Here is a 25183-nt window from a genome sequence, read left to right on the forward strand (position 1 = left end):
TATATATATATATATATATATATATATATATATATATATATATATATATATATATAACTTTTTTACACATCAAATATCTTATAAAAGAAAATGCATGCTTTGTTTGAATGAAACATTGTATGTTTTCCCTTGTTTTAAAACCTTAAAGTATAAAAAAAAAGAAAAAAAGTTGTATTTTATTAAAAGGTTGTTTAAGATTTTCATGTTGCACAACAAAGGTTGCAGACCTCTGACCTAGACATAGCGTTGGTGCTCTTTGGCAAGTGTCTGGAAGCTGCAGCAGTGGCCAAAACCCAAAAAAGCAAAGCAAGGTAATTTCCTTAGGGCCACCACCTGCAAGAGGAATCATCTGGGACTGGGGTTAAAAGTATGCAGGCTCGAGGGAGTCGAACCTGCCTCCACTCATAGCCTGGGCTCAGAAATCCAGCTCTTTCAGGGGTACTTGACCATCATCTACTGTGGAGTGGCCCGTGGGGAGAGAAGGGAAGTTGGGGTACGTTTGCTTGCTCCACAAGCTTAGCAGTCTCATGTTGAGGTTCTCCGCATTGGTGAGAGCATCATATCCCAAAGGCTGTGAAAGTGGATTGGTTTAGTGTGGGGAAAAAATGTTTTATTTTTGCTTTTTGCAGATGATATAGTTCCACTGGCTCCTCCTGGCCCTCCTACAGTATAATGAGTGGTTTCAGTACCAAGCGCCAAGTTCAAAATGTTTATGTGGCTTATCTTTAACTTTAATTTAACTCTTAATTACAAAAGGGATTTGCATTGATCCCAAAAAGGAAAGTTTTCATTTATGTCAGCAGAAGTATAAACCAGATACATTCATCTTTAATTTGGGTGTTTTACACATATTTTATCAATGTCCATTGTCTCTTTGTCTGTCCTTTAACCGCTTTGACAATATCTAACATACAAATGCTATTAAAGAAAATAGCGTGCATTGCAGGGGTAGTTGTAGTGTTACGTTCACAAAGAAACTTGTTATTTAAATGAAGTTCTGCTCTTACACATGGTTGTTAGCTTCATGTTTGTAATTTTTGATTCCAGTTCTTCATTAAAACCTCTTGAAAAGATTTAATAGATGTTTTTATGTTATGGTATGAGATAATTATTCTTGAAAACCACCTTGTAATCATTTGTTTTATCCTCTTTTGGTGATAGACATAAACATTACTCAAACAAGGATGAGTAGTGTTAGTGGTTCTTGTATGTCTGTTTTTCATTTGACATCATCCACCACAAACAAAACAGGTGGTGAGAATGTGTGTGAATGAAAATGTCACAGACACAAGGGGTGAGGCGTATGCCTCATTGTTCTATTAGCTTTTAATCTTCTGAAAATAAGCACCACAACTGCTGCTATGAGCTAATGTAACAGTTTCCAATTTGGGACTGAACAAAGAAAATGAAACAAGTCTGTATTTATAAAAAATCAAACATTGAAAACAAGCTTGATCATGTACCATTAAGTCAGGTAAGAATACTGTAGCACCACCACATTGTACTTTTACTCACAAAAAGTAAAAAGAAATTACTGACTCTTACCTAAAAAAGTAAAAGAGTAAAAAAGCATTTGGTTGCTCATGCACTGGGTAACTAGTCTACTCACTGCTCATGATCATAACATCTGATTTAATAGGCTACTTTAAAAATTCTGTAAAGTCACTCACCATATAAAGTTATATGCAAATTCTGGTGTTTAAAAAATTATGTTTGATAAAAGCAAATAAACATATAACATGCAGTAATAATATATAAATCAATTTTATTTTCAATACATTTTATTACATTTTTTGTTAGAAACCCAATAAATCAATTTAATGCGATGCATATAAGTTAGAATAGGGCCAGTAATTTCCAGTTACAGAATACAACAAACTGTTTACTGTATTTTTACTCGACATAATAATAACACAACAGGATGAGCAGATAGAAAATAACATTAGACCAATTAAGCTTTTTTGTTTAAAACATGCTTGTTCTTCTCAGAATGAGATTTCTCATTATTGGTGGTGTAGCAGTAGTAGTTAAATGAATGTATAACATTTAGCTATGTTATAAAGTAACTAAACTGTCATGTCCGGCAACCAACAGCTCTAATTTATATCCAATAATGTTAAATAACGATCACAACTTCAAAGGTATAAAATGGTGATGGGGTAAAATGGCTGGTAACAAAAGGTAGATTTGCCAAAATACAATCACTGTGTTCTCTTAGATTTAATTAATAATGGTTGCATACCCAATTTGTACATTTTACAGATTTGTTATTCCTTTAATAGGTATAACAAATCTGTCCACAGTTTTCATTACAAAAAAAACAACAACCTAAATAGAGGGTCTAAATGACTCCTCAGTCAGACACCACACAGTTTCCATTTATGCTGGCTGGTCATAGATCTCTTTGTTGTAGTTGCAGCTTAAAGAGCAACTTCATCTCCTTTACACTTTTTTTCCACAATTGTTAGATTAGATTGTATGTATGTATTCCTTATAATCTGTGAAATGTTGAGATATAACTGAAACGGATTCTGATAACAAAAGAAATATCATGTTGCTGCTTTTGTAGGTCAGGAAGAGGAGCACCCTTTTATGACCAAGCACTCAATTGCAAACTGCGAAAGCAAGTTTGACAACTACTGCATGAACAACGGCAAGTGCATTCTGCTGGTGGAACTCAAAGAACACCACTGCAAGTAGGTATATGTGTTGAGTGTATCCTGCTGTGTGTTTGAGTTTGTGTCCTGCTCGTTTGCTTTTTCACTGTCTCTGATTAAAAACTCTGGTTATTTGCTGCAGGTGTGAGAGGGGCTTTTATGGCAACAGGTGTGGCACTCCGGAATTTGTTTTGCAGCCATTGGATGAAGCGCAAGTGGTGGTCATCTTGTTCTGTGTGACTTTAATGATGATTGGGCTTGGCGGGACCCTGTACATCTTCTACAAGTGGTAAGGCTTGTATGTGTAAATGATTAAGTGCCGTGATGAAAGAAAATTTTGATTAGTGAAAGATAAAGGCAAGCAACTCTAGGAAGTACCAAGGTTACTGCTTATCAGCCACGGTTGACTCATGGATTTGACTTGTAAAACACACAACATCACTGGAGCAGAAGGCCCTAAAAAAAGTCATCACCACTGGCTCTCAAATATTTATTAACTGGTCATCATGAAAAGTCTTCTTCTTGGGTTGGTGGTTTTATTTAGGATTAAGGTATGAGTTTAGTTTTGTTTAGAATTAGATGTTTTTGTAATGCTTATGGTTAGGTGCAGGATCAGGGTTAGGCCATACAAGCAAATGCCAAATCAATGGAAGTCAATGCCAAATCCCTTTAAGGATAGCGGGCATAATGTGTGTATGCGTGTGTGAGAAAACAGTATGTGTTTCAGTGATTTTCATAGACTTAAATCTAAGTTAAATATTGGATAGTCATTAAAAATAGGAATATCATTCCACAGCTTTTAAAGTTAAAGTTTAAATCCGAAAAGTAAGGCATGGATTTAAGTCCGCAGAAAAGACACCAAGGAGGTCGAGATTATAAATAATATCCCAATCTCAAGTTTCCCTATTCTTTTGAAAAAGGAAAAATGTTGCATGATTTCAAACTTGCCAGGATAAGGTGTTGTCTTTGAGAGAAAGCTATTATTTAAACAAAGCCACGTGACATTATACACTGGATATTACAAACATGGAAGAGGTTTTTCTGTTCAAACAAGGCTTCGATTTAACTTTTTGGGTTACATGAAAGATACAGGTCAGAAATGCAGCTTGAGAATTATAAAGTAAGGTCAACGTTTTAGAGAATCTCATAGAACATGTGTGGTGTTGTGGGGATATTTCTTCTTTATCGGAGAAAGGGAATGAGGTCCGAGTTGATGTTAAGATGGATGGAGCTTAACATGAGAATATTCTGGATGGCCAACTTGTTAAAAGCTGTAAAATACTTAAAAGAAGGTGTGGCAGATGTTGACCTTCAGATCAGAGGCATAGCCAGAAAATTTTAATAGGGGTGGGCAGTAAAAAACCAATGTACACCAAGGGGTGGCCGAACCTGATAGGCGCCAGAACCTCAGTGTCAATCTAAACTGGAACGAGCACAACATCCATATTTTCAAAATAAAGACTAACTATACTTTCCTACAGACTTTGCTAACAAATAGACGCATATATTTAAACATCCATTTTGTCTAAATAAAAGGTTAAGTGAACAAAATTTCTAGGGTGAACATCTTTTCCATTGCCATTACTTACCTTCTATTATCAAAATTGTTCTGCATAGAATTCATATTTACATGGACTAATATCTACATTAAGTTATTAGCTACTTATTATCTATTATTTCACTGAAGACTCCTAGATTACTTGCAGAAACACATAATTTTCTCTTTACCCCATATAACACAAAATTTAGTTCTGAAGACAGCATGAATTCTGTATATATCAACTTTAATGTTAGCATTATAGTTAACCACAGTGTTTTAGTTGTCAAGTAACTGCTAATAAATAGAAAATTTAAATGTTAAATAAGTTTAAATATTTTCCTCAAGACTATTACTGCTGCCACCATCTGTATTAGAGGGGGGGAAAATGATGGGGGCGGTCAATGATTGGCTAGGGGTGGCCATGGCCACCTATGGCCCCCCATCTAGCTCAAACCCTGCTTAAGATGGCACAACAACTCAAGAATACAGTCTGAGTTGCAAAGGATGGTTTAGATTAGAGCTGAGCAGTGTGTCGATCAAAAACACCAGTATTTGCAGCATTGCAAACAGCAGAAACTGCTTGGATGTAATATTTGGTTTACATTTAGGGCACCCTGCATGCCAGCAGTATGTTTGGATATTAGCACTAGCTATTATTAAAAAACAGAGTGGGTTGAAACGGCCTCCCCTAGATTTGCTATAACAGTAGAGACAAAAATTAAAAGACTTACTGCTGTAACTGCAGCTGGAGGTGATGGGTATAGAGTCAGAGGGATTGAGGGCTAATGCACATCACACTTCTAAGAGTTTTAATCAATTATTTGAAAACCATATAAAACCACATTCTCTTTCCAACAGAAAAAATAAAGTTCCAGCTATTAAAACTCACTTCTTCTGCAGTACATTCTCCTGATGTTAACTGTTAACATTTTTGTTGTGCATTTACATACTGGCCTTCAGGTCATTGCACAATTTTCCAGATCCCTATTTTAGATCTGTAGACACTGATTAATAGATAGGATATGAGGACCTCTAGGGACAAATACCAGTAATTACAGATAAAATCTTAGTTTTCAAACCCACAATACAAGAGCTCTATACAAAGAAAACTATTTTATGAATAATAAATAATTAAATTGTATAAATTACGGAAGCTTAAATACAACATTGATTGTTTACCTGAAAATGCACTTTTTTAAATGTACATTTTCTTTAACTTGACCCTCAGGCAGCAAAACGTGACCTTAGCTCCTGTAAAACGTGTCACACCACAGAGGGAAATGTCTCATTCCTCTAACAACAACACCCTTTTTAAATAATATTATGAAATGGATAATAGCACATACTGACATTTAATATGAAGAATAATGTTTGTGTTGTATTTTACAGGTACAAGAGGAGCAAATTTCAGAAGCAGCCAAAGCGGAAGGGAGTCCAGATGGTTTAAAGTGTGCAAACAAACCACTGCAGTGGCTGTTCCTGGGCTTTATTTTGTTATGTTTTCTTGATGGAAAAGTTGACCGTAAAAAGATGTTCCCAGACAAGTCTACACTTAAAAGCCTCACCGTGTTTATCAGACAGACGCATCATCCCATCGAGATTATAATATTCAAAAGAGAGCAGCTCTTTGTGTGGGGGCAATAGTTTTCCAGCTGTACTGGTTCTTAGGTTTCGGCACCTGTTACACTCAGTTTGAAAAGATGAATAGTGAGACAAACAAAGCAGTTTCCAGTGGAAGACACCACCTACACAAGTCCAGAGATTTGACACAAAAAGACCAAATGGCTAAACTGTATGAAACTGTAAAACTACTAAGTTAAAGTAGAAAATCTAATAGATATAGTCTTGTTTATTTTCTTCTACGAATAAAGACAGTTCATATTTATTTGTAGCTTTCATTACACTTATATTTATTAAGTCATTTGTTACTTGGGGCTTTAGTTTAGTTACATTTTTTAACTTATTTTAAAGTTTTAATATATATATACCGGTAGGCATGAATACCAGTTTTTAAAGGTTATTTTTTTGTAGTAAAGTAATAAGAAGTACAACTTGACCTTTCACCTAATCTCTTTTCAAGATTGTGTCCATATTGTTTCCATGTTTTCTACCAACATTAAAGCTTGTTTTTACCTTTTCCAAATGTTTTCATGGAGTTTCTTTAAATAATGATAAATTAACTCAACATTTCCCCTTTTTTATCTTTTAGTTAAATTAAAACTATCATGCTTTTCCTTATCTTAACATTAGTGTCCAGACAGTGTATACATCCAGCAAGAACTACAATTTAATGAATATAAACAGTTTAATTTTATGTATAAAGCTCTCATTTATAACACATGCCATCTCAAGGCACTTTACAAAGATAATATAATCAGATCATGCAGTCACACTGGTTTAACATTTCTGTCAAGGAAAACCGACTGAATACATAAACAAAAAATAAAGCAGAGAAATTAAAAAGCAAATGTTTGGTTAAACTGATAATCTAGAACTTATTTGATTTGCCAACAGAATACATTTTTCTTCATAGATTGATGATTGTATAAAACAACTTCAATTAAAAAGTAAGGATGAAAGCCAGAATACAATAACTAATACATTTTCTTATTTTTTGTTTATTTTGTCCATTGACACAATGTCGAATTTGTAAGTGTAGCCACAAAGATAATCTCACACTCTATTATTTGCTTAAAGAACCACACACTTTCCCTAATCATTAGCAAGGTCTTAGCCTAATGTTTGCTGCATATTTGGCCATGCTTCGCATTACAAATCATAGCATTTATTTCATTATGATTGTTTTGATAGAAAAAATATGACTAAGGTAAATGTATACTAAATGCCTAATGTTAGCCACATTAACATTAATGCTCAATGTTTTTATTTTGATTTCAATTAATGCATTTATTTCAAATAAATGTGCATAAAAAAGACTAGAAACTAGAAAAGAAGAAAGAAAAAAGAAAGGAAGATGTTTATATATTTGTATATATATATCATATATATATATATATATATATATACATATATATTCTATACATCCATACAAACGCACATACAAATACATATAAAAAGAAGTACAAAAGAAAAAAAACCGGCAAAGTGCTTTAACAAAGATATAATTAAATCATTTCAGATAAGTTTTCATAGAAGGACTGCGAATACGTTTACAATTCTAGTTTTGATGTGTGTTTGGGATTACGGTTAAAATCTAACTGGTGTCCATATTTATAACTGTCAAGTTTTAAACGGCTCATCTTAACCAAAATTCATTCGGTTAAACCATTTGGAAATTTAAAGATCAGTCAAGCATTAATATCCTACATTTTGGATCAGGGGCTTCAGTCTTAATTAGTATCTTAAATACCAGATTGAATCCAAAATTGTTTGATCTAAAAAGTATCTCATATTTTCTTTAACATGAGAACTAAAGACAAGCTAATTAAGTCCACTAAACCTAGCATTGTGGACTTAAGTCCTCTAACTTAAGATTGTAAAATTGCATTTAACACATGCTTTTAAACTTTATATGTTAAGTTAAGTTATTGGAATCCATTTATTTAATTTTTATATATGTTCCAACACCTTGATTTAGAGAAAGCAACTAAAATACCTGGGTTAAGTAAATACAACATTTATCATTGTCAGAGGGGGCTGGTTTCTATCTCTAGTAGAGATGTCCCGATCCAGGTTTTTGCACTTCCGATCCGATACCGATATTCTTTTTGGACTTCCGATCCGATACTGATACTGGCCGATACCAGCCTATCCGAGCATGTGTTTAAGTTTAAGTTAAAGTATTTAGCCTTAGTTGTAAGACTCATGTTGAAAAGGGTTTTAGTACTCTTGATAACATCTAGCCAGCTGAATTAGGTGAGATTGAATAAAACACAATGATTGGTAACAACAAACTTACATGTTTATTAAGAGATAAACACAAACTGGACAAAATTATGAATAGCAATCTAATATTGCACAGTGAACAGTAAAACCGTAAACAGTTAAAGGTGCAAGTATTACTGTAAGTTTTAATAAAAATGCAAAACAGGGGAACACTGGCGCAAAATAGTGGAATGGATCGTTTCAATCGGCGAAACTGGAAAATACGGACCGGATTTTTTTTTAAAAACTGGATCGGCAGTCTGGATCGGCATTTTACATGCTTTGCCGATACGCATTTTTTTGCCAATATCGGCGTGCCGATCCGATACGTGGATCGGATCGGGACAAGCCTAATCTCTAGCAATATTTAGGCAAAAGGTGGGATACATATACATAGGTAGAACATGCAAAGTTCATGCAGACAGACCACAGGCCAGGAGTGAAGCCGAGGAAATTGTTGATGCAAACCACAAATGTCCCAGTCGTTGCTGCTGTGCAATTGATCATTTAAACAAGTCTAACAAATTGAAACACTCACTTTTATGTCAAATCTGTGATCAATTTGTTGCCATATTAAATACATAACACAAAGAAAAGATTTTTCAAGATCAATTTAAAACAAATTAAACAAAAACAGGGCTGGTTTTGGTGTCATCCAGTTTGTGGAAGTAATTCACTTTCGATTTCAATTCAGTTTGTTTATATGGTGCCGATTCACAACACATGCCATGTCAGGACACTTTACAAAGACAATTCAAAGAGATCATAGTCTGATTGGTTAAAAGTCCTCTATCTTAGGTAAACCAGCTAATTGCTTTAACTCTTGAACTCTTTAGAATTCCCACACTGATCGTTCATGTACAGTAGCCGAAGTGGAGACAAGTACTACCTTTTAACAGGAATAAACCTCCAAGGGAACCAGACTCAGTGTGAGCGCCCATCTGACAAGGTGACTGGGGTGCAAGGAGACAGAAGCAGACACGCAGAAAGAAGCAGAGGAACAAAAGGAAACTGTCAACCAGCTCCACAGGCAGCCCCATCCAGGAAACACAAAGCCTGGCAGATGAGCTCCGAGCCAACTCCCATGTCAGAGGATAAAAGAGAGCACATACAGTTAGTCAAAGTAAGAGAAATGGCACTACACTAATAAACAAGCCAAGCTCAAACATCTATAAACAGAGATGTTGATGGCATCAGCACAGCTGATATTTCTTTCCTGGATGGTGCCCCAGCCAAACAGGAACAGAGGGTTGAACTAACGAATACTGCAGAATGGGAGAATAGAGATAGAATGAAGCAAAAAAGTGGTCCCTATGTCCTCCAGCAGTCTAAGCCTATAGCAGCAACATTATAGAGATAGTGCAGGATAACCTGAGCCCATTCTAACTATAAGCTTTGTCAAGAAGGAAAGTAATTTTCCTGTTTATGACATTTTAATTAAATGTGAACAATAAATAAACAGAGGAAGATCAGGAGCTGTCTTTTTTATATTTGAGAAAAAACACAGACATTGATAAAACAATAAATGTAAGAAAAATGATGTTCTGTTGATGCTGCTGCATCCACATCTCTGTTATCTTCAACTTTCACATCGATGTATCCAAGATAAAATTGGGGGCGCGGTTTGGATGGGTTTCGTTTATTTCATAAGCAGGTCTCCCCATAGAGACATACATGTCTGTTATTACTTTGAAAATGATGTAAGGTCAGTTGAGATTTCAAAATTAACCTCCATTGAGAGGACGAAAACAGAGAGGGTCTGCTGTGTTGCTACTTTATTTGCCTCAGTTTGCTAGGCCAACACTAACACATTTTTAAAAGCTGCTTTTAAATGTAAAACAGACAAATGAACATTTCCAAGTGTAAACGTGTGTTTAAATTTGTTATGCTGTCCCTGAAAACAAACATTTCTGATGCCCATAAGTCTACGGTGAGGTTATTTTCTACTTTGTGACACTACCATTTCAAGTACTATAGAAAGGCATCTGTGGACAGTATTAATTTGCATAAACCTTAAAATGCATAAATAGCTTTCTATGCATTAGGAAATCCATAATCTTTAGCACCCAATTCTGTTCTTTTTTTAATCATGAGAGTGTTTTATATTTTCACCTTGAAAAACACGATAAATTAATCTGTATTAATCATACTTAAATATCTATGCTCCCAAAAAAGTGTTTAAAAGCATGTTTTGATTGTAGTTCACTAATAAACAGTTATGTTTAGACTTGTTTAAGTATGTTACATCAACCTACTGTATGTGTATATACCAGGTCATCTATCAGCACAAAGTTTAAAACACTTATAAAAGATTCAAAGAGTTTTAGTTGCTGGTTGAAAATAGAACAATATAACTTAGAAACCCCAAAGAACCGTCTTAAACTATCAGAAACATCAGACCTACAGCTCTTGTGAAGACTGTGATGGGAAATGTTCACTAATTCCAATATTACATTTCTTCCAGGAAATACATTTCATATTCATCCAAAAGAGCAAGAGGATTAAAATCAGAAAGAAAGAAAATAATTCCATTGAGATCACATGTGCAAGGCAGATGGTAATACTTAATAACATAATAAAAGGGTTTTGCTCAACATTCTTCCTCAGAGTATTGTCTTCCCTTCTCTGCTGCTTTACACTGTTGCCTCACAAAGACACTTTTAGGGTTTAAACCCCAGTTAGGGAGTTTACACCTCTGGAGTACATGTATGGAAAGGTTATAAATTTGTTTTGAAATCTTGGGAAATTCAACACAGTGTGTTCCTATTATATGCTATATTGGGAAAACATAAAATCCCTAAATTGGGCAATTGAGAACATTTTAAACTAGAGGCAAGAGCACTATGTTTTTTTTAATGTTGCTGGAAACTCCAGTTCTTATTTCAAAATGCTAATATAATAACAAAATACAAGAATACAAGAATACCACAAGCCACATGTTGCATTATTTTAATATAGAATCTTGTCCTAATTTCCAAATATTTTGTCATGTGCCTACATGAGAGAGCTGCAGTAAAGCTTCCTTGTAAATAAAGCTAATAGCTTGTGGCTTCTGGCCTTCTCACACCATTCGACTGATAAATGCCTCTCTAAAGAATATTCGGTAAAAAAAAAACTACAACAACTTTTTAATACTCAAATTACAGTTTTGTTATGTTATCAGAGAGCCGGCACATTTCTAAGTATAAGGTACAGAATTATTGTGACCTAACCTGAGCTGTTCTGATTTGCAATATTAGTTAATCAGTGGCCAGATTTAATTCTCTGCACGTCTATAGGTGCTTATTCCAAAGTCAATGAGCAGCAATTAAAAGTCAACTTAAGACTTGCAACAAGTTCTCTATGCAAATGACCTAGTGTGGTGACACATAAACATTAACTAGACTCCTCTCTTAAGACATACTTAAAAACACATTAGCATGCACTAACACACTAAGACCCACAAACACACCCACCAGATGGCTTCCGTTTTGTTCTAAATATAAAACTTGTGGATTAACGCATTGAGAATTCATAACTTGTTCTTACCAAATTATTGCATAATTAATAGTAGGTTGTTCATTCAATGAGTAATGTTGTTGGTGGAAGGGAAGCCCTTTTAAGCTGCAACCTTGCGTGTCCTTTGACAAAACAAATGCTTCCTCGTGTAGCGCAAACGCAATTGTTTTTAGATCAAAACTTGTTTTTATGCCATTAATGGTATCTCCTTTCTTTCTTTATGTAGCAGTGTGAGAGTAAAGACCGATTTTCTTTAGGCACTTTTGTCTGAAGCAATGACCCAAACAATTATCAAGATTCAATTAATTTACAGTACTATTTATTTTTCTGTCCAGCTGTCAGAACATCTGTTTGGGATCCTTGTCATGCACTGGCACAAAACTGTACAGATATTATGAAGCTATATGCAAGGTTATTGTATGCTTAAGTGCATTTATGATTCCTGAATCATAAATGCTCTTACAAATATTGATTGCAAACATTGAAGTCTCCAAAAAACAAAAAATGCACATAATGTTGATCATAATGAAATAAGGTTTATAACCAAAGTACCAAAATAAACAAAGGGATTCTAAAGTCTGAGCTTCAACTTAACAAAATTCAGAGTCTTTGTTTATTTTACTAAAGATTAAATTATTAAGAAATAACATCTATTATCATAAAAAAGTGTCTGAACTAAAATGGGTAGCCAGTCAAAGTCATGTTTGCTGCAAACAGTTTAATTTCTAACAAGAATCTATTTGTTATCTGAACAAACTTGTAGTTGCTGAAATGACAAAGATTTGTTAGAATTACAGCTTGTTGAACTCATCTTGAGTTTAACTCATTTAAAGCTGGCTAATTATTGTTATTAACAGCGATTGCTTCCTATTAAAATAATTATCCCTAGTTCTGGTCCTGTTTTTGCAGCAGTGGTGGCAAGCAAGTCCTACTCTTTTTTTGTTCTTGGTTACTTAAACCAACTAGTCCAACCTGAGTTTGTCAACAGGAATTTGCTTTCTAATCAGATTTGTAGTTTGTCATTAACTGGAATCGCAGTTGATAAGTTTATTTGTTGTTGCTAAGACTTGATAATGTAAATTGTAGTTGGGAGCTAATGAAAAATGGTTATTGATTAGACTTTTTTTACATTAATCCAAGGGTTTTTTTTCCATTACAAAGTGTTGTAGGGCCTTTGTATTATGTTCTTCATTGTTTACATTTATATAAAAATAATCTTAAATAGGAAAACTCATATAGATTTTAGAGCATCACTTTTTAATCAATCAATAAAAAAAACCCAGACTAATTTAAATGATTATCAATTCTACTGAGTTTGCAACGCTGTTCTTTTATGTTTTAAATTATTCATTCATACAAAATATTTTAAATTTTGGCTGTTATCTAGGCACTTGAGTGTTAAAATAGGAGGCTGTTATGAGGGGCTTTTCTTCAGGCTTGTGTCAGACTTTTAATATATTCATTGTCATTGCCATATCAACAATGCCATTCTTATGCTTAATCCAAACAATCTCATTCCACAACCATTATAGATAAAATGTCTCAAGAGTTTAACCATAGACTGTGGAATGAAGACAAAGTTCTTGCCATTCTGCGTGGTTTCTAAGGGATTCCACTGTGTCACGTGTGGCGGTACAGCCTCTCTTTGCAGACAAAACAAAATGAGCAACACAAACATGAATGCAGCTTCCCCACCCAAGCCTCAAGGTGTCTTCTTGGTTACCAAGGACTAAAATAGAAAACACTAAGCATCATTTTATCAAACACAGAGAAAAAAAAGAAACATAATAATAGGTGAGGTCTCACTGATAAAAAGAAACTTGTGGAACGTTCTAATAAAGAATTAGGTAAACAGTATTTAAATAACAGATACAATAAACAAATACATCAAATATTCTATCAATAGCCTTCAATTACAAACAATTTAATATCTGTGTCGTAATTCATATCAAGCCGTTACAACATTACTGCCTCTTGCCATGTCACTGTTAGAGAACTTCTCATCACTGAACAGTATTTGCACATATAACCAACTATCACTAATTTGCTATCATAAAAGTTCACTGACATGCAAGAGCCTCACTTATGAAATTATAATTTATTTTTTTTCATCAGATAGCAACATACATAGAGTGATATAACTTCATGGATATTCTAATTTATCTATGCATTTTTCATTAGATTTAGTGATTATTGGCAAAATGCCTACAGTACACTACTTAATAAAATGAAGATGAGCTTATTTTTACAAATTCCTTATATCGATCAATCACTGGGTGAGATTTGTGGTGCATGCCTAACAGCTTCCCAGTTTACAGCAGACCAAGTCAGAGACAGACTGGACAATCCTGTCACAAAATGGGTGAATGTAATCTGAGTTTTTATTCCATATGATCTTTGCTTTGGTACTCATTTGGATCAAATTTAAACTGACAAACATAAACAGCTGTAGCTTTAAACAAAAAACAGAACTATTTTTTTTTCACGTGATACTATTCTGTCACACACCCAACCATAGAGAGTATGTTATCTTTTTATGACTCTGAATCCTGAGCAAAGTTCAGCCACCCCTCTGTATGACACTTCATAACTACACATCTTTATTGCCAAATAAAATAAAAAAATTGTTTGATTTTGATAATTTGCTCACACCTATTTGTAAAATGTCTCCATCCCAAAAGTATAAAGCCAAATTAACCGACGTCAGAGTTTCTTGCTGAAGTATTTGCACTTGTCAGGGTTGCTTATTGTTGCTTTTAAACCTCATCTAAAGTTTCTAACCGTCAACACATAATATAAAACATTCAGAAAGCAAAAGGAAGTTTTAAATAATGCTCATATTTAATAACAACATAAAAAAAAAAAATTCAAACCAACCTGATTATATTTGCTACGTTACTCCCTCATTAATCATTTGTGATGAGCCACATTCGTTGGTTATTTGAATGTAATCTTCCAAGTTAGACGTAGGTTTGATTACCGGTACTACTTGACCTGTTAAAAAAGTCACGAATGCAGAGCCCTTCTAACAACAGGAAGTGGGCTAATGTAACCAAAAAAAGCCAGATAACATGACCTTACCATAAGAAATCCATAAAAAAACAGGCAAATTATCATTTTTATATATTTGTCTAAATAAAGGTTTATAAAGCCAAGTCTTTGAAGCTCGACTGTAACACAGTGAAACAGGGGTGAGTCATTTCAAGAGTCACCAAAAAAGGGACACCAACACCTCTCCAGGTGGTTGTAACACGCATCTCGAACAACGCAGGCCTCACTTGCCTCGCCAAGGTCGGTGTGAATTATTCTGGAGACAGTTAAGGAAGAGGTTGTGTGGACAGACCAAACAAAGCTCAAACCTTTTGAAAGGTTTGCCTCCTGTTAGAAAAGAAAATTGGAATTCTGGTAAAATAAAATGACCCATTGGTACACAATTTAATTCGGAGATGCAACTGGTTGCAATTTATTTTTAACATTGAACCAGTTACATTTGAATAGTTATTTCCACCTAAAAATATAACTAATCATTTTATTTTTATTTTTACTCAGGTTATTTTTGTCTAATTCGGTACTGTAATGTATTATCTAAAACACTTCAATCTGGCAAAATTGAAGAAAACTATATTCACTACACTGTAACAACTGAACTGAAGGTGTAATTAAGGCAGTTTAATGATTAGAGGCTTGTGGAAAGACATTTACAGCAATGACCAATCTAGTAGCAGCTATTTCTGTTTTCTAATGGTGATGGGACTAGAGTCGGACAACATGCATCCATTCAATTCGTCCCATTCCTTTTTTAGTCATATGGTTTATTGTTAATCATTAAACAGACACACACATTTCTTGCCCTATAACACACACTCACACCCTTCTTTCCCCCCATGGTTTTGTGGCAGGCGTTGGTCTATAAAAGCTGCACCTAGTGGAAGCCAAGACAGCAAAGCACAAACTCCATCAGCAAGCAACTCCCAGACATTCCCACACACACACACACACTCACAAAGTCAGACACAGATAAGTGCAGGACTGTCATACGCAACACTCCGTCTTCCTGGGATATGAACACTCTCATCATCATTTCTCTGCTGTGCATCGGTAAGTCTAGACTTGTACTTAAATTCTCTGTTTGCAAGAAATTGAATTAGTAATGTAAAAGGAGGAGAAGAGTACTAAAAAATGTGAATCTGCGGGTAATGACTTGTCAGGGAGGAATAGAGAATTTCAGGTATTTTTGGTAAAAAAAAAAAAAAAAAAGGTTGGTGAAATCATACCAACAGAGGTAAGTACATTTGATATGTCATTGTGTTTTAAATAACTTATCAATCTTATTTGTTGAATGCTGTCCTTAAGAGGAGTCATTTATTTTTTAATGTGTACTAATTTAGCCCATTCAGCACTGCTCTCATTATTAGAAATATTACAGTAGAGACATTTGAAGAAGGACTTAAGGCTTCCGTTTACAGACAATCAATTTGTAATATATTTCTATTTATTTGTGGGTAATGATATTCTTAGGGACAAAATGCAGTCAGTATTTTTTTAGATATTTTTATTGGAAAGCACAATCATTATCCTGACCTTTCTGAGCTACAACAGCTTCATCTCTTTCAGACTTTGTTACACTTAGCATATGATTCTACGGTTATGCTTGATAGAAAAAGCAAGTCTACCAAGCTTAAACTGGTAAAGTACCTAATTTTCACTTTTTATTTTATTCTTACTGAGATTTTAAAATTTGAAGTTCTTTACTAATAGAAAACAAGTGACAGACTTCACTTTACTCTAGCGGCTAGAGTATGAAATCAAAATTAAATGTTCAGATTCAGATCGTGTAAATAGGGTGCAATTCAACTGATAACATAATGCCAGATGGTTATCTATCTTAGAAAGCCCAGCAAACTGTCCCACCTCATTGGCATGCAGAAATCCCATTAAGCAGGATAGGGGCTTAGAGCAAAAAAAACGCTAAATACAAAAAAGACACACAAAAGAAGTACAGCACCAGAGGTCATTTCCATACTCTGAAAAGAATGAAATCTCAATAAGTAATTTTTTTCTTAAAATACGTGCATTTTCTCTTGAATTGAGGAGGTAAGTGAGACACTTTGCCAATGGAACAAGACAATTTACATTTAAAGTAAGAAAAAAACAATTTTATTTTCTTATTTAAAGTGAATATTATGAAATTTTCTTATTTGAAGAGTAAAAATACTCATTCCATGGGCAAATAATCAGATTTAACTGCTAATTAAGGCTAAATACACCTAATTTAAGAATTTATTACTTCTTTCTAGATTGTTTTTGCAGTGTACAACAGAAAAAATAACAAGCTTGAATACAACACTAGCTTTATCAATGTCTCCGGTTGGAAAGGGACACAGCTACAGACTAGAGACATTCTATTGAAACGGAGAGTACACATAATGGTAAATGGCTTGTAATTATTGTTATATCAAATATGAATACCCCAAAGTGCTTTACTCTGCTCATTCACTCACATATTCAGGCACTGATGTTTGTAAGCTACATTGTAGCCACAATGTATTGAAGCAAGACCTGCTGTTGGTGAGCAGAGGACAGAAAGACTGAGAGGGACAGAGCAGTGGCTCAAACCCCTAACTCTTTTTTTCACCATCACCCCATAGTTAGCACAACTAAGGACAGCAGTATTTCCATCAATTACTTCTTTCATTTTAGAAACAGCTGAACTCAGAGGCCATAGAACAGAATAACAGAATAGCATTTTTCAGCTATGTTAAGTCTAGCAAAGGTTAATGTCAGCTTAAATAGTGTTCTGTTCAGTAAAGAGATATTGATGAAAACAAATATCCTGGGCCTGGGATACTATCTTTAGGGAGAATAGCACAGAGAAAAAAAAATAAAATGGCAGCAAAATGCAAATCTTGCAATTACTGACTACATTTGCTTTATTATAATGTATTATAAAAGTTTTTTTCTTTTATTTTCACCTAAGAAAATAATGTTTTTGGTTGTTTTCGATGTAATTTTACCTCTTTTTTTTACCTAATATGTGTTTATGTTCCATTCTGGGTTTTAACAGTTGTCTGCAGCAATCTGGGTGCTCAGGGATCTGAGGACACATATTCTGGGGAGTTAGCCAGAGTGACAACTGGTCCAGCCTCCGGGGAGGGACACCTTCGTTCACTCAACGACGATGATGAGCTGGGAGTAGAAGAACTTTCAGGAGGAGACAATGAAAATGTGATCCACCATGGTAAGAGACAATAAATACGTTTCTGTCTTTAAATGACATACATTCCCCATTAGATGTTTTAAAAATCAGAATGAAATGAAATATTTTCTGTCCAGTTTTACAATTTCCTGTTGAACCTACTGTTTTCGCTTACAGAGCTGCATGCTGATAAAGATGAGAGGAGAAAAAAGAAAGGGAAAGGGAAGAGGAAAAACAAACAAAGAAACAAAATCACAACACCTCTCAACCCTGATCACACAGTCATAACAAGTGGGCACACATCCACTCTTACTTCAACTCAAAATCCCTGCACCTCTACACACCTGGGCTTCTGCATTCATGGCTTCTGCAAATACATGGAGGGTCTGAGAGAACCAGTGTGCATGTGAGTACAGCTCAGTTTTACTTTGTATTTTTTTAGGTTAGTGAGCAGAGATGGCAAAAGTACTCACCTTCCGTACTTGAGTAAAAGTACAGATACTTGTGTTAAAAAATACTCTGGTAAAAGTGGAAGTACTGATTAAACTTCTTTACTCAAGTAAAAGTAACAAAGTACAGGCTTGTAAATTTACTTAAAGTATAAAAGTAAAAGTAGAAACCACTTTTTACATGCCGTTGCCTACATTTTAAATGGATGTCTGCCAATAGGACTAGATCTCCGTTGTGTTCATTTTCAATCATCTCGTCGTCCATACTACTATGCTAACGCCACCGCCACCAAGCTGCAATGATTTGCCGCCAATAAATACCGCTGAATCTGTCGATTCATCTTGTAGTGGTGCGTCAAATGCAACGTAGATTCCCATCCAATTAGATTGAATTTGGTATTGATGACGTGAAAAATAATAACGGTAACTCCATTGAAATGATTCAAAACTAAAGTAACGAGCCAATTTTTTAAAATGTAAGGAGTAGAAAGTACAGATATTTGTGTAAAAATGTAAGGAGTAGAAGTAAAAAGTCGCCATAAAAATAAGTAGTAAAGTAAAGTAAAAATATCAGAAAAATCTACTTGAGTACAGTAACGAAGTATTTGTACTTCGTTACTTCCCATCTCTGTTAGTGAGTGTAAAACCCATTTAAAAGTATTTAAATGTATCCATTGAGTGATCTGTTGTTTATTTTGTAGATGTATGAAAGGTTACGATGGAGCGCGCTGTGGCATTCAAACCTTGGGGGCAGTCAAACCCGCTCAGAGTGACAACACGGAGCTGGTACAGACAGTGCTGGTGGTCATTGCAGTTGTTCTTTCAGTCATCAGCTGCTGTGCCATCCTCCTAATGATCTGTGCTCAGTAAGTTTGAAAAAGTCACACTTAGACAAATCCTAGCAGACAAATGCAACATTTGAATGGGGATGTTGCCCATGTAGAAACCACAAGAGTAGTTTGTAAACCAGTGCATGAACCTGAAAAAGAAATCATTATATATTCTTGTAAAAAAACTGCTGGTGATATAAATTCCTTACAAACAAGAGTTAAAGGAAATCTATTGAAGAATTTTAGCTCAGTGTTTTTAGAAACGATCAGCAGACAAATTGGAGTTGTGAATAAAAATATAAAGAAAAAAAGCCTAAATGGACTTAACAAAATAATTTAAAAGATATATCAAAAAACTATAAGTTTGAAACCTTTAACAAAGGGAAAAATACAAACCCTTCATTTCAAATTTCTTCATTAGGGGCAAATAGGACTCACTATTGGCCACTTGAATCCATATTTTAGGTTTTTGAATGCTAACCAGACATAGTTTAATCTATTTTAAATGTTTTTGTGCAAATTTTCTAAATTTCCACTTTTTTGGGGGGGTAAACTCACAACACTGCAACCAGTTAATATGGAAACCTGGATATTAACACCGTCGTTGCTAAGTGAATCCCTTTAAAATCTATTTTTGATGAGACATAAAAAAGATGTGATTCCTCTGGCATAAAACAAAAAAAAAGTTTTTGACTCCCTCGAAACTATAATAGGGGAAGATTACTGGCTGCCATCCACACCCATGGGATCCCAGCATAACACACATTACAATCCAGACATTTGGCTCAGAAACACTTCCTGGCGTATGAACACAGTACCGAATGAAAAAGCACTCCAACACGCCCCAACACACCCACACTAAACAAGTATTGCTCAGCAAACTTCAAGGATGGAGTTTTCCAGCTTCCGTGACTTGTAGTGAAATCTATAATTTCACCATAAATAAGTGTCACAACAAACCATTAGTCATGCTGAAATCCAGATTAAGATTGCTTAGAGTCCTTGTGTGACAAGTCCTAGAGTTCCTTGTCGATATTTAACCCGGTTGTAATGATCCAATGATTGCTGGCTGGCAGTAATCCCAGCTATTGCACAGCCGAGCCATAAATGATCTACAGAAATGAATAGCTTCATCAGATGGGATTCAAAGAGAAAGCAGAGGCTATTTCTGTGAAATAAAAATACTTCCTTAAGTTTCATTTTTAATTGGGACAGGGCAAAATAAATATTCGGTTGCACAATACTATACACTCAAAATGTTGCAGAGACATTTAGGTTTATTTAGGATCAACTAAATTCATAGAATACAGAACCTCTGCGATCATCTCGCTGTCATAAGAGCAAGAATGCGTTTTTCAGTTTGTTTTTGCTTTGACCACTCTGATTGTGAATGTCATTTACAGTTATAGGTCCCATAAAAACTTCCTGGCCTCTTACATTGGAACTGGGTCAGAGCAGGAGAAACTCCAGAAACCCGTTGGGGATGTTGTGGTGTGATGACATCAAGTTACAAAGAGGTGTGTTTCACTGAGCTTTTGGCCTGTTTTTTGTGCAAGCTTAGGTGTATTTACAGAGTTTTACTTTGCGAGATTTAAAGCAATAGCAGTGCATAAATGTAAAGTAGATAATACATATTTTTCAGTAATGCTTATATACAATAATATCTAAAATGTTAGGCACTCATTTTGAATGCTGATTCCTTTATTCAGATGTGCCTTAAACATAACCTGACTTGTGAAAACAGCACACAATAGAAATTATTAGTAATGCATGTGAAATGGATTATTAGACTGTGCTTTTTCTTGATTAAATAAATGGAACAGTGTTACTTTTATTTAATCAAGAAAAAGCACAGTCTAATAATCCATTTCACATGCATTTCCAGTATCTAGTCTGCATGAGGAGAGGTATGAGAAAAGTTATTGAGAGACCGTATTTGGAAGGCTACAGCATGTTGCCTATTTTATGCCTTTAACACATATTATACAATAGTCAGTCGATTGAATTAAGCATGGACTTTAGGGGTTTGCAGCAGAAATACCAACAAGTGTATTTTGCAGGTGTAACTGGAGCCAAATCTAGAACCAACAAAGTTTTGAATAATTTGATTTTATGCAATTATTAACGTTTTAGATTGGTAATTTCAATAAATAAATGAACAAATAAAGTGTGCATAATTCTCCATTCATTTCACAGTTGTCCAGTATTTTGTGTTGGAGCATCGCATAGAATGTCAAAGAATTCTCCAATGTGTGTCAATGTAATAAATCTAAATATATAAAAAAATTTAAAGATGTATCTATACCTTAAAATGTGCTGATAGAAGGACATTAAGACTTTAGTAGTTTAATGCTGTTACATATTCCTATTTATTTGTTAGGCTATAGCTCCTATTATTGCTTTGCTACTCCTTTTTTACTGCAGAGTTACAGAGTCAAATTAAAAGAAAAGCTAAGGAGGGCAGCTGGAGTTTAGTTCTTGGGTTCAAATAATTGAAAACAGACCTTTATCAAACTGTAACCATGTTATCCTGTTTGTGTTTTCATTAATTCATTTCAAAGGTCTCTGGTATTTCTGTTTCAACTGTTGTCACATGACTTTTAAGCTAAACAGAAAGGAGTGGCAAGTGGGGGAAACTATACACTGTTGTTTTTGTTGTGAAAATGCAGCCTGCTGCATCATGCAAAAAGGGAACTATGCAAATTAGTCTGCATAGCATAGGGTGTCTCAGTATATGCTGTCTCTGCAGAGCATACTAATAATAAAGAGAAACCACATATCAGATCATGCACATTTACCAGTGTATGCACAATAACAGTACTGACACACTTATTGTGCACATCCTGATCTTGCACGCCAAAATAGATACTGCAATCTATGTATAGATGTGTTAACTTGCCTCTTTAGGATTAGTTTCCTCTTGTTTTCCTCTAAATATTTGTTTTACTTTTTTCCACAGGCAAGTGGCCAATTAAAAGAAGAATCCAGTGACCCAAGAGAGAAATAGACGTACAAAACTGCGCTAATTAATTTATTTAGAGTGAATATTTATTGCTTATAAACTATACCTGTGTTTGTTGAATTTATTTTTAAGATGTCATGTTTAAATGAATGCTGAGCATTCAACCTTTTCTTTTCTTTTTTTTTTTGTAGGTTTGGTTTTATTTATTGCACTTCATTTGTTTTAGGTCAAAAAACTCAAAATGCATCAAACTCTTGAAAAGTGCTTAAATTTGATTTTGAATAAAGTACCTAAGTATTTCTTTGTCCACTTATCTTTTGTCTAATGTCTTGTTTACATTACTTTCTATGAAGTCATTACATGTGTCATCAGACCACTCACAAAAACACAACAGTCTTGAAGCTAGATGTTCAGTGGTGTTGTGCATGTTTACCAGAAGATTATAAATATATTAAATAACTAAAACGGGAAGATATAGTTATTAATAGGTAATTTAAATCTGGGGTAAAACTAATTAATTATTATCAGTTGAATGATTATAACTGTAATTTGCTTACTGACCAGGGTTCTTAGTCTCTTACATAAATGGATGGACTTCTGGATCAGCTGTTTAAAATCCACTTGCTTTCGCTAATAATAATAACAGGGGGTAACGAGGGGCAATTAGCCTCTCACTACCACCTCTCGATCAGGAATCTTGAGGTCAGGAGTAAAATCAAATTCAGTCGGCCCTCCTGAGGTGTTTGTGGGCAAATCCTCCTGCTGGAGCAGAGCACATGTCCAAAAAGGGAGTTTGACTTCTTCTTCCAGATTGACGAGTCCGACCGGCGCCATATCTCAGTGTTGAGTCTGACATGTGGGTTTTGGAGCAGTTAGTGAGCAGTTAGATCACATCAGAGCATCAGGCCATACGATGTACAAACATACCTCGTGAGCTGTGAACTTTTAAACCCTGCAGTTTCATCTTACAGTTTGAACTGAAGCTGAGTACAACCATTGAAAATATCATACAGTTGATGCCTAGCCTTAGGTCGACCAGAGCTGGATTAGCTCTCCTTTGCTGCAGCAGGTGGCTCTTATGACAAGGTTTGAATCGCAGGAAAAGACAGTCACAACAATCAGCTCCTTCTGAATCATAGGAAAGGTAGTCTGACTTGGTCCAGCATGCAAAAACCTCTCTGGAGGGATTTGGTTGCTACTTAGTGTAGCTGTCAGCTGGGAAGCGCCTAGTTTGGCCTTTAGCAGGTCGTAGGCCACTTGAAACAGGAAGCTGAATGGGAAACCTGTCCTTAAAAACTCCTTCGTATTGATGTGCCTTCATCGCTGAAATATTATGTGGACAGTGGACAAAAATAACCCTGAGGGAGATTCTAAGAAAACATGTCTCAGATTCAAATAAAGATCAAACCCATAAAAAAGAATGACAGTTGTTTGTAATAATTTAAATCACATAAAAAAAACTGTAAATTATGTTACTAAATTTGTCCAGATTTTTAAATGTTCCAGTGTTTTTATTTTATCATTCCAGTGTGTCTTATGTATTTAAGTCTTCTTCATCTTTCTGCTTTTGCCTTTCAGGGGTAGCCACAGCAACTTGTCTGCATCGTTAACCTTATCTAAATACAAAAGCAGGTTTCGTATGAATTTAGATATTCAAACAAGCAAAAACCAAACAAACAACTGGCAAGATGGGTTGCTGGGTGCACATTAATGAGAAATTCCCCACAACCCAGTGGGAATTGAGAAGACAGAGCTGACACACCAAACACGCAGCTAGCTGTTATAAATTAAATATTAATGTCATTTATTGTCCCATACGTGCTTTTTCAAGGTGCATAGTCACATTATATTGCCTTCACAAGTGTCAGGTTGTGTAGAGGTGTGGAGGTTTATGAGGAGCCAGATGCAGAGATGAGGAAGCAGAGATGAGTTTGCAGGTTTAATGTAAAACCCAAAGAAAAATGGGCAGAAATAAAAAAAAAAAAAAAAAAAAAAAAAAAAAAAAAAAAAAAAAAAAAAAAGGAGATGCCACTGAGAATCACATGCAGGTATCCGAGTAACAACAAATCAACAAGAAACCAGCAATGATGGACTGCAGAGGTGGCGTATATGTGGAGAACAGAACAAAGAATGGGATAATGAGCTGCTTTGGAGCAGGTGTCAATAGAACTAACTAGACGGGGCCAAGGGGAAAGGAAAACAGGCACAAGGGGGCAACAAAGAATAGCTCGAGAAATACAAAACTGCATGAATAACATAAAATTTAAAAGAAACCAATGAACAAGAAAACCCAGAATAACATAAATCAAAGTGGAACTGAGAACTTATAAATAGGATTATAAACAATAAGTATCTGAACCTGACAATCTGCTATGATTTTTGCTTATTTGATGAGTGAGGAACCGAAGCATTTGTACTGTTGCTACAGGCATGTGAAGATTCCTAATCTCCTAATATAGTTATGGCTTTAACTAGAATGCTCTGCTTCATATATACAGATTTTAGATATTTTCAATGGCCCGGTCTTATTAAAGCACCTTTTGAAGTCAGCAGACTTCAAAGCACTTCACATTGCATTCAGTTATTCACCCACTGACGATGGCAATCAACGTTGTAGTCACATCTGCCCTTTTGACGTACTAACAGAAGCGAGACTGCTGCTGTACACAGTACCCTCTGAACATCACCAGTAGGCAATGCAGGAAAGTGTCTTGTCTAAGGACACAACAACTGAGAGTGACGAAACTGGCAGGGCAAACTCCTACTTCCTATGCACTGTAAGTCAATATTTTAGATATGCATATTCTGCCAAAAGTATTTGGCTCACTTGCGATCAGTTCTGTTGCTCACTAAACCTTATTTTTTATTAGATATGATTTTTCAAATCACATTAAACTTAATTCACATCTGTTGTTTAATAAAGTTTTTTTTATCTGCCTGTCCCTACACAAAACCCTCCTCAAGCACACTTAAGTTATAAAGCAGATTGGTTGTCTAATCATTTTAATGGTTCAACTGTCATCACAAAGAATGTGTACTTAAAAAGGCCTACAAAGACTGACTCAGTTAACCAAATACATCAACATCCAGTTGCCTTTATTTAACAAGGTTTGACAATGTGTTTGCTTTGTGTTGCGTCACTAAGGGGAAAAAAAGGCAAGGTGAG

General features: G+C 35.0%; 2 protein-coding genes across 2 annotated transcripts in view; both read left to right on the plus strand.

Moving 5' to 3' along the window:
- The window catches only part of ereg (epiregulin), a 10316-nt gene extending 4057 nt beyond the window's left edge, over positions 1-6259 (plus strand). Inside the window, exons 3-5 of the mRNA XM_015375545.1 lie at positions 2570-2696; positions 2800-2946; positions 5587-6259. Of these exons, the coding sequence (XP_015231031.1) occupies positions 2570-2696; positions 2800-2946; positions 5587-5644 (332 nt within the window). The 3' untranslated portion in view covers positions 5645-6259. The remainder of the gene's footprint in view (positions 1-2569; positions 2697-2799; positions 2947-5586) is intronic.
- Positions 6260-15548: 9289 nt separating this feature from the next.
- Positions 15549-22238, plus strand: areg (amphiregulin). The gene is made up of 6 exons (XM_015375564.1): positions 15549-15678; positions 17645-17818; positions 17954-18182; positions 18927-19091; positions 20459-20572; positions 22015-22238. Exons 1-5 carry the CDS (start codon positions 15642-15644, stop codon positions 20550-20552), a joined length of 699 nt encoding a protein of 232 aa, XP_015231050.1. The 5' UTR covers positions 15549-15641; the 3' UTR covers positions 20553-20572; positions 22015-22238.
- Positions 22239-25183: the final 2945 nt, after the last annotated feature.

Source organism: Cyprinodon variegatus, unplaced genomic scaffold, assembly GCF_000732505.1.
Source record: "Cyprinodon variegatus isolate N-32 unplaced genomic scaffold, C_variegatus-1.0 Scaffold121, whole genome shotgun sequence".
In the NCBI taxonomy this organism is placed as follows: Eukaryota; Metazoa; Chordata; class Actinopteri; order Cyprinodontiformes; family Cyprinodontidae; genus Cyprinodon; species Cyprinodon variegatus.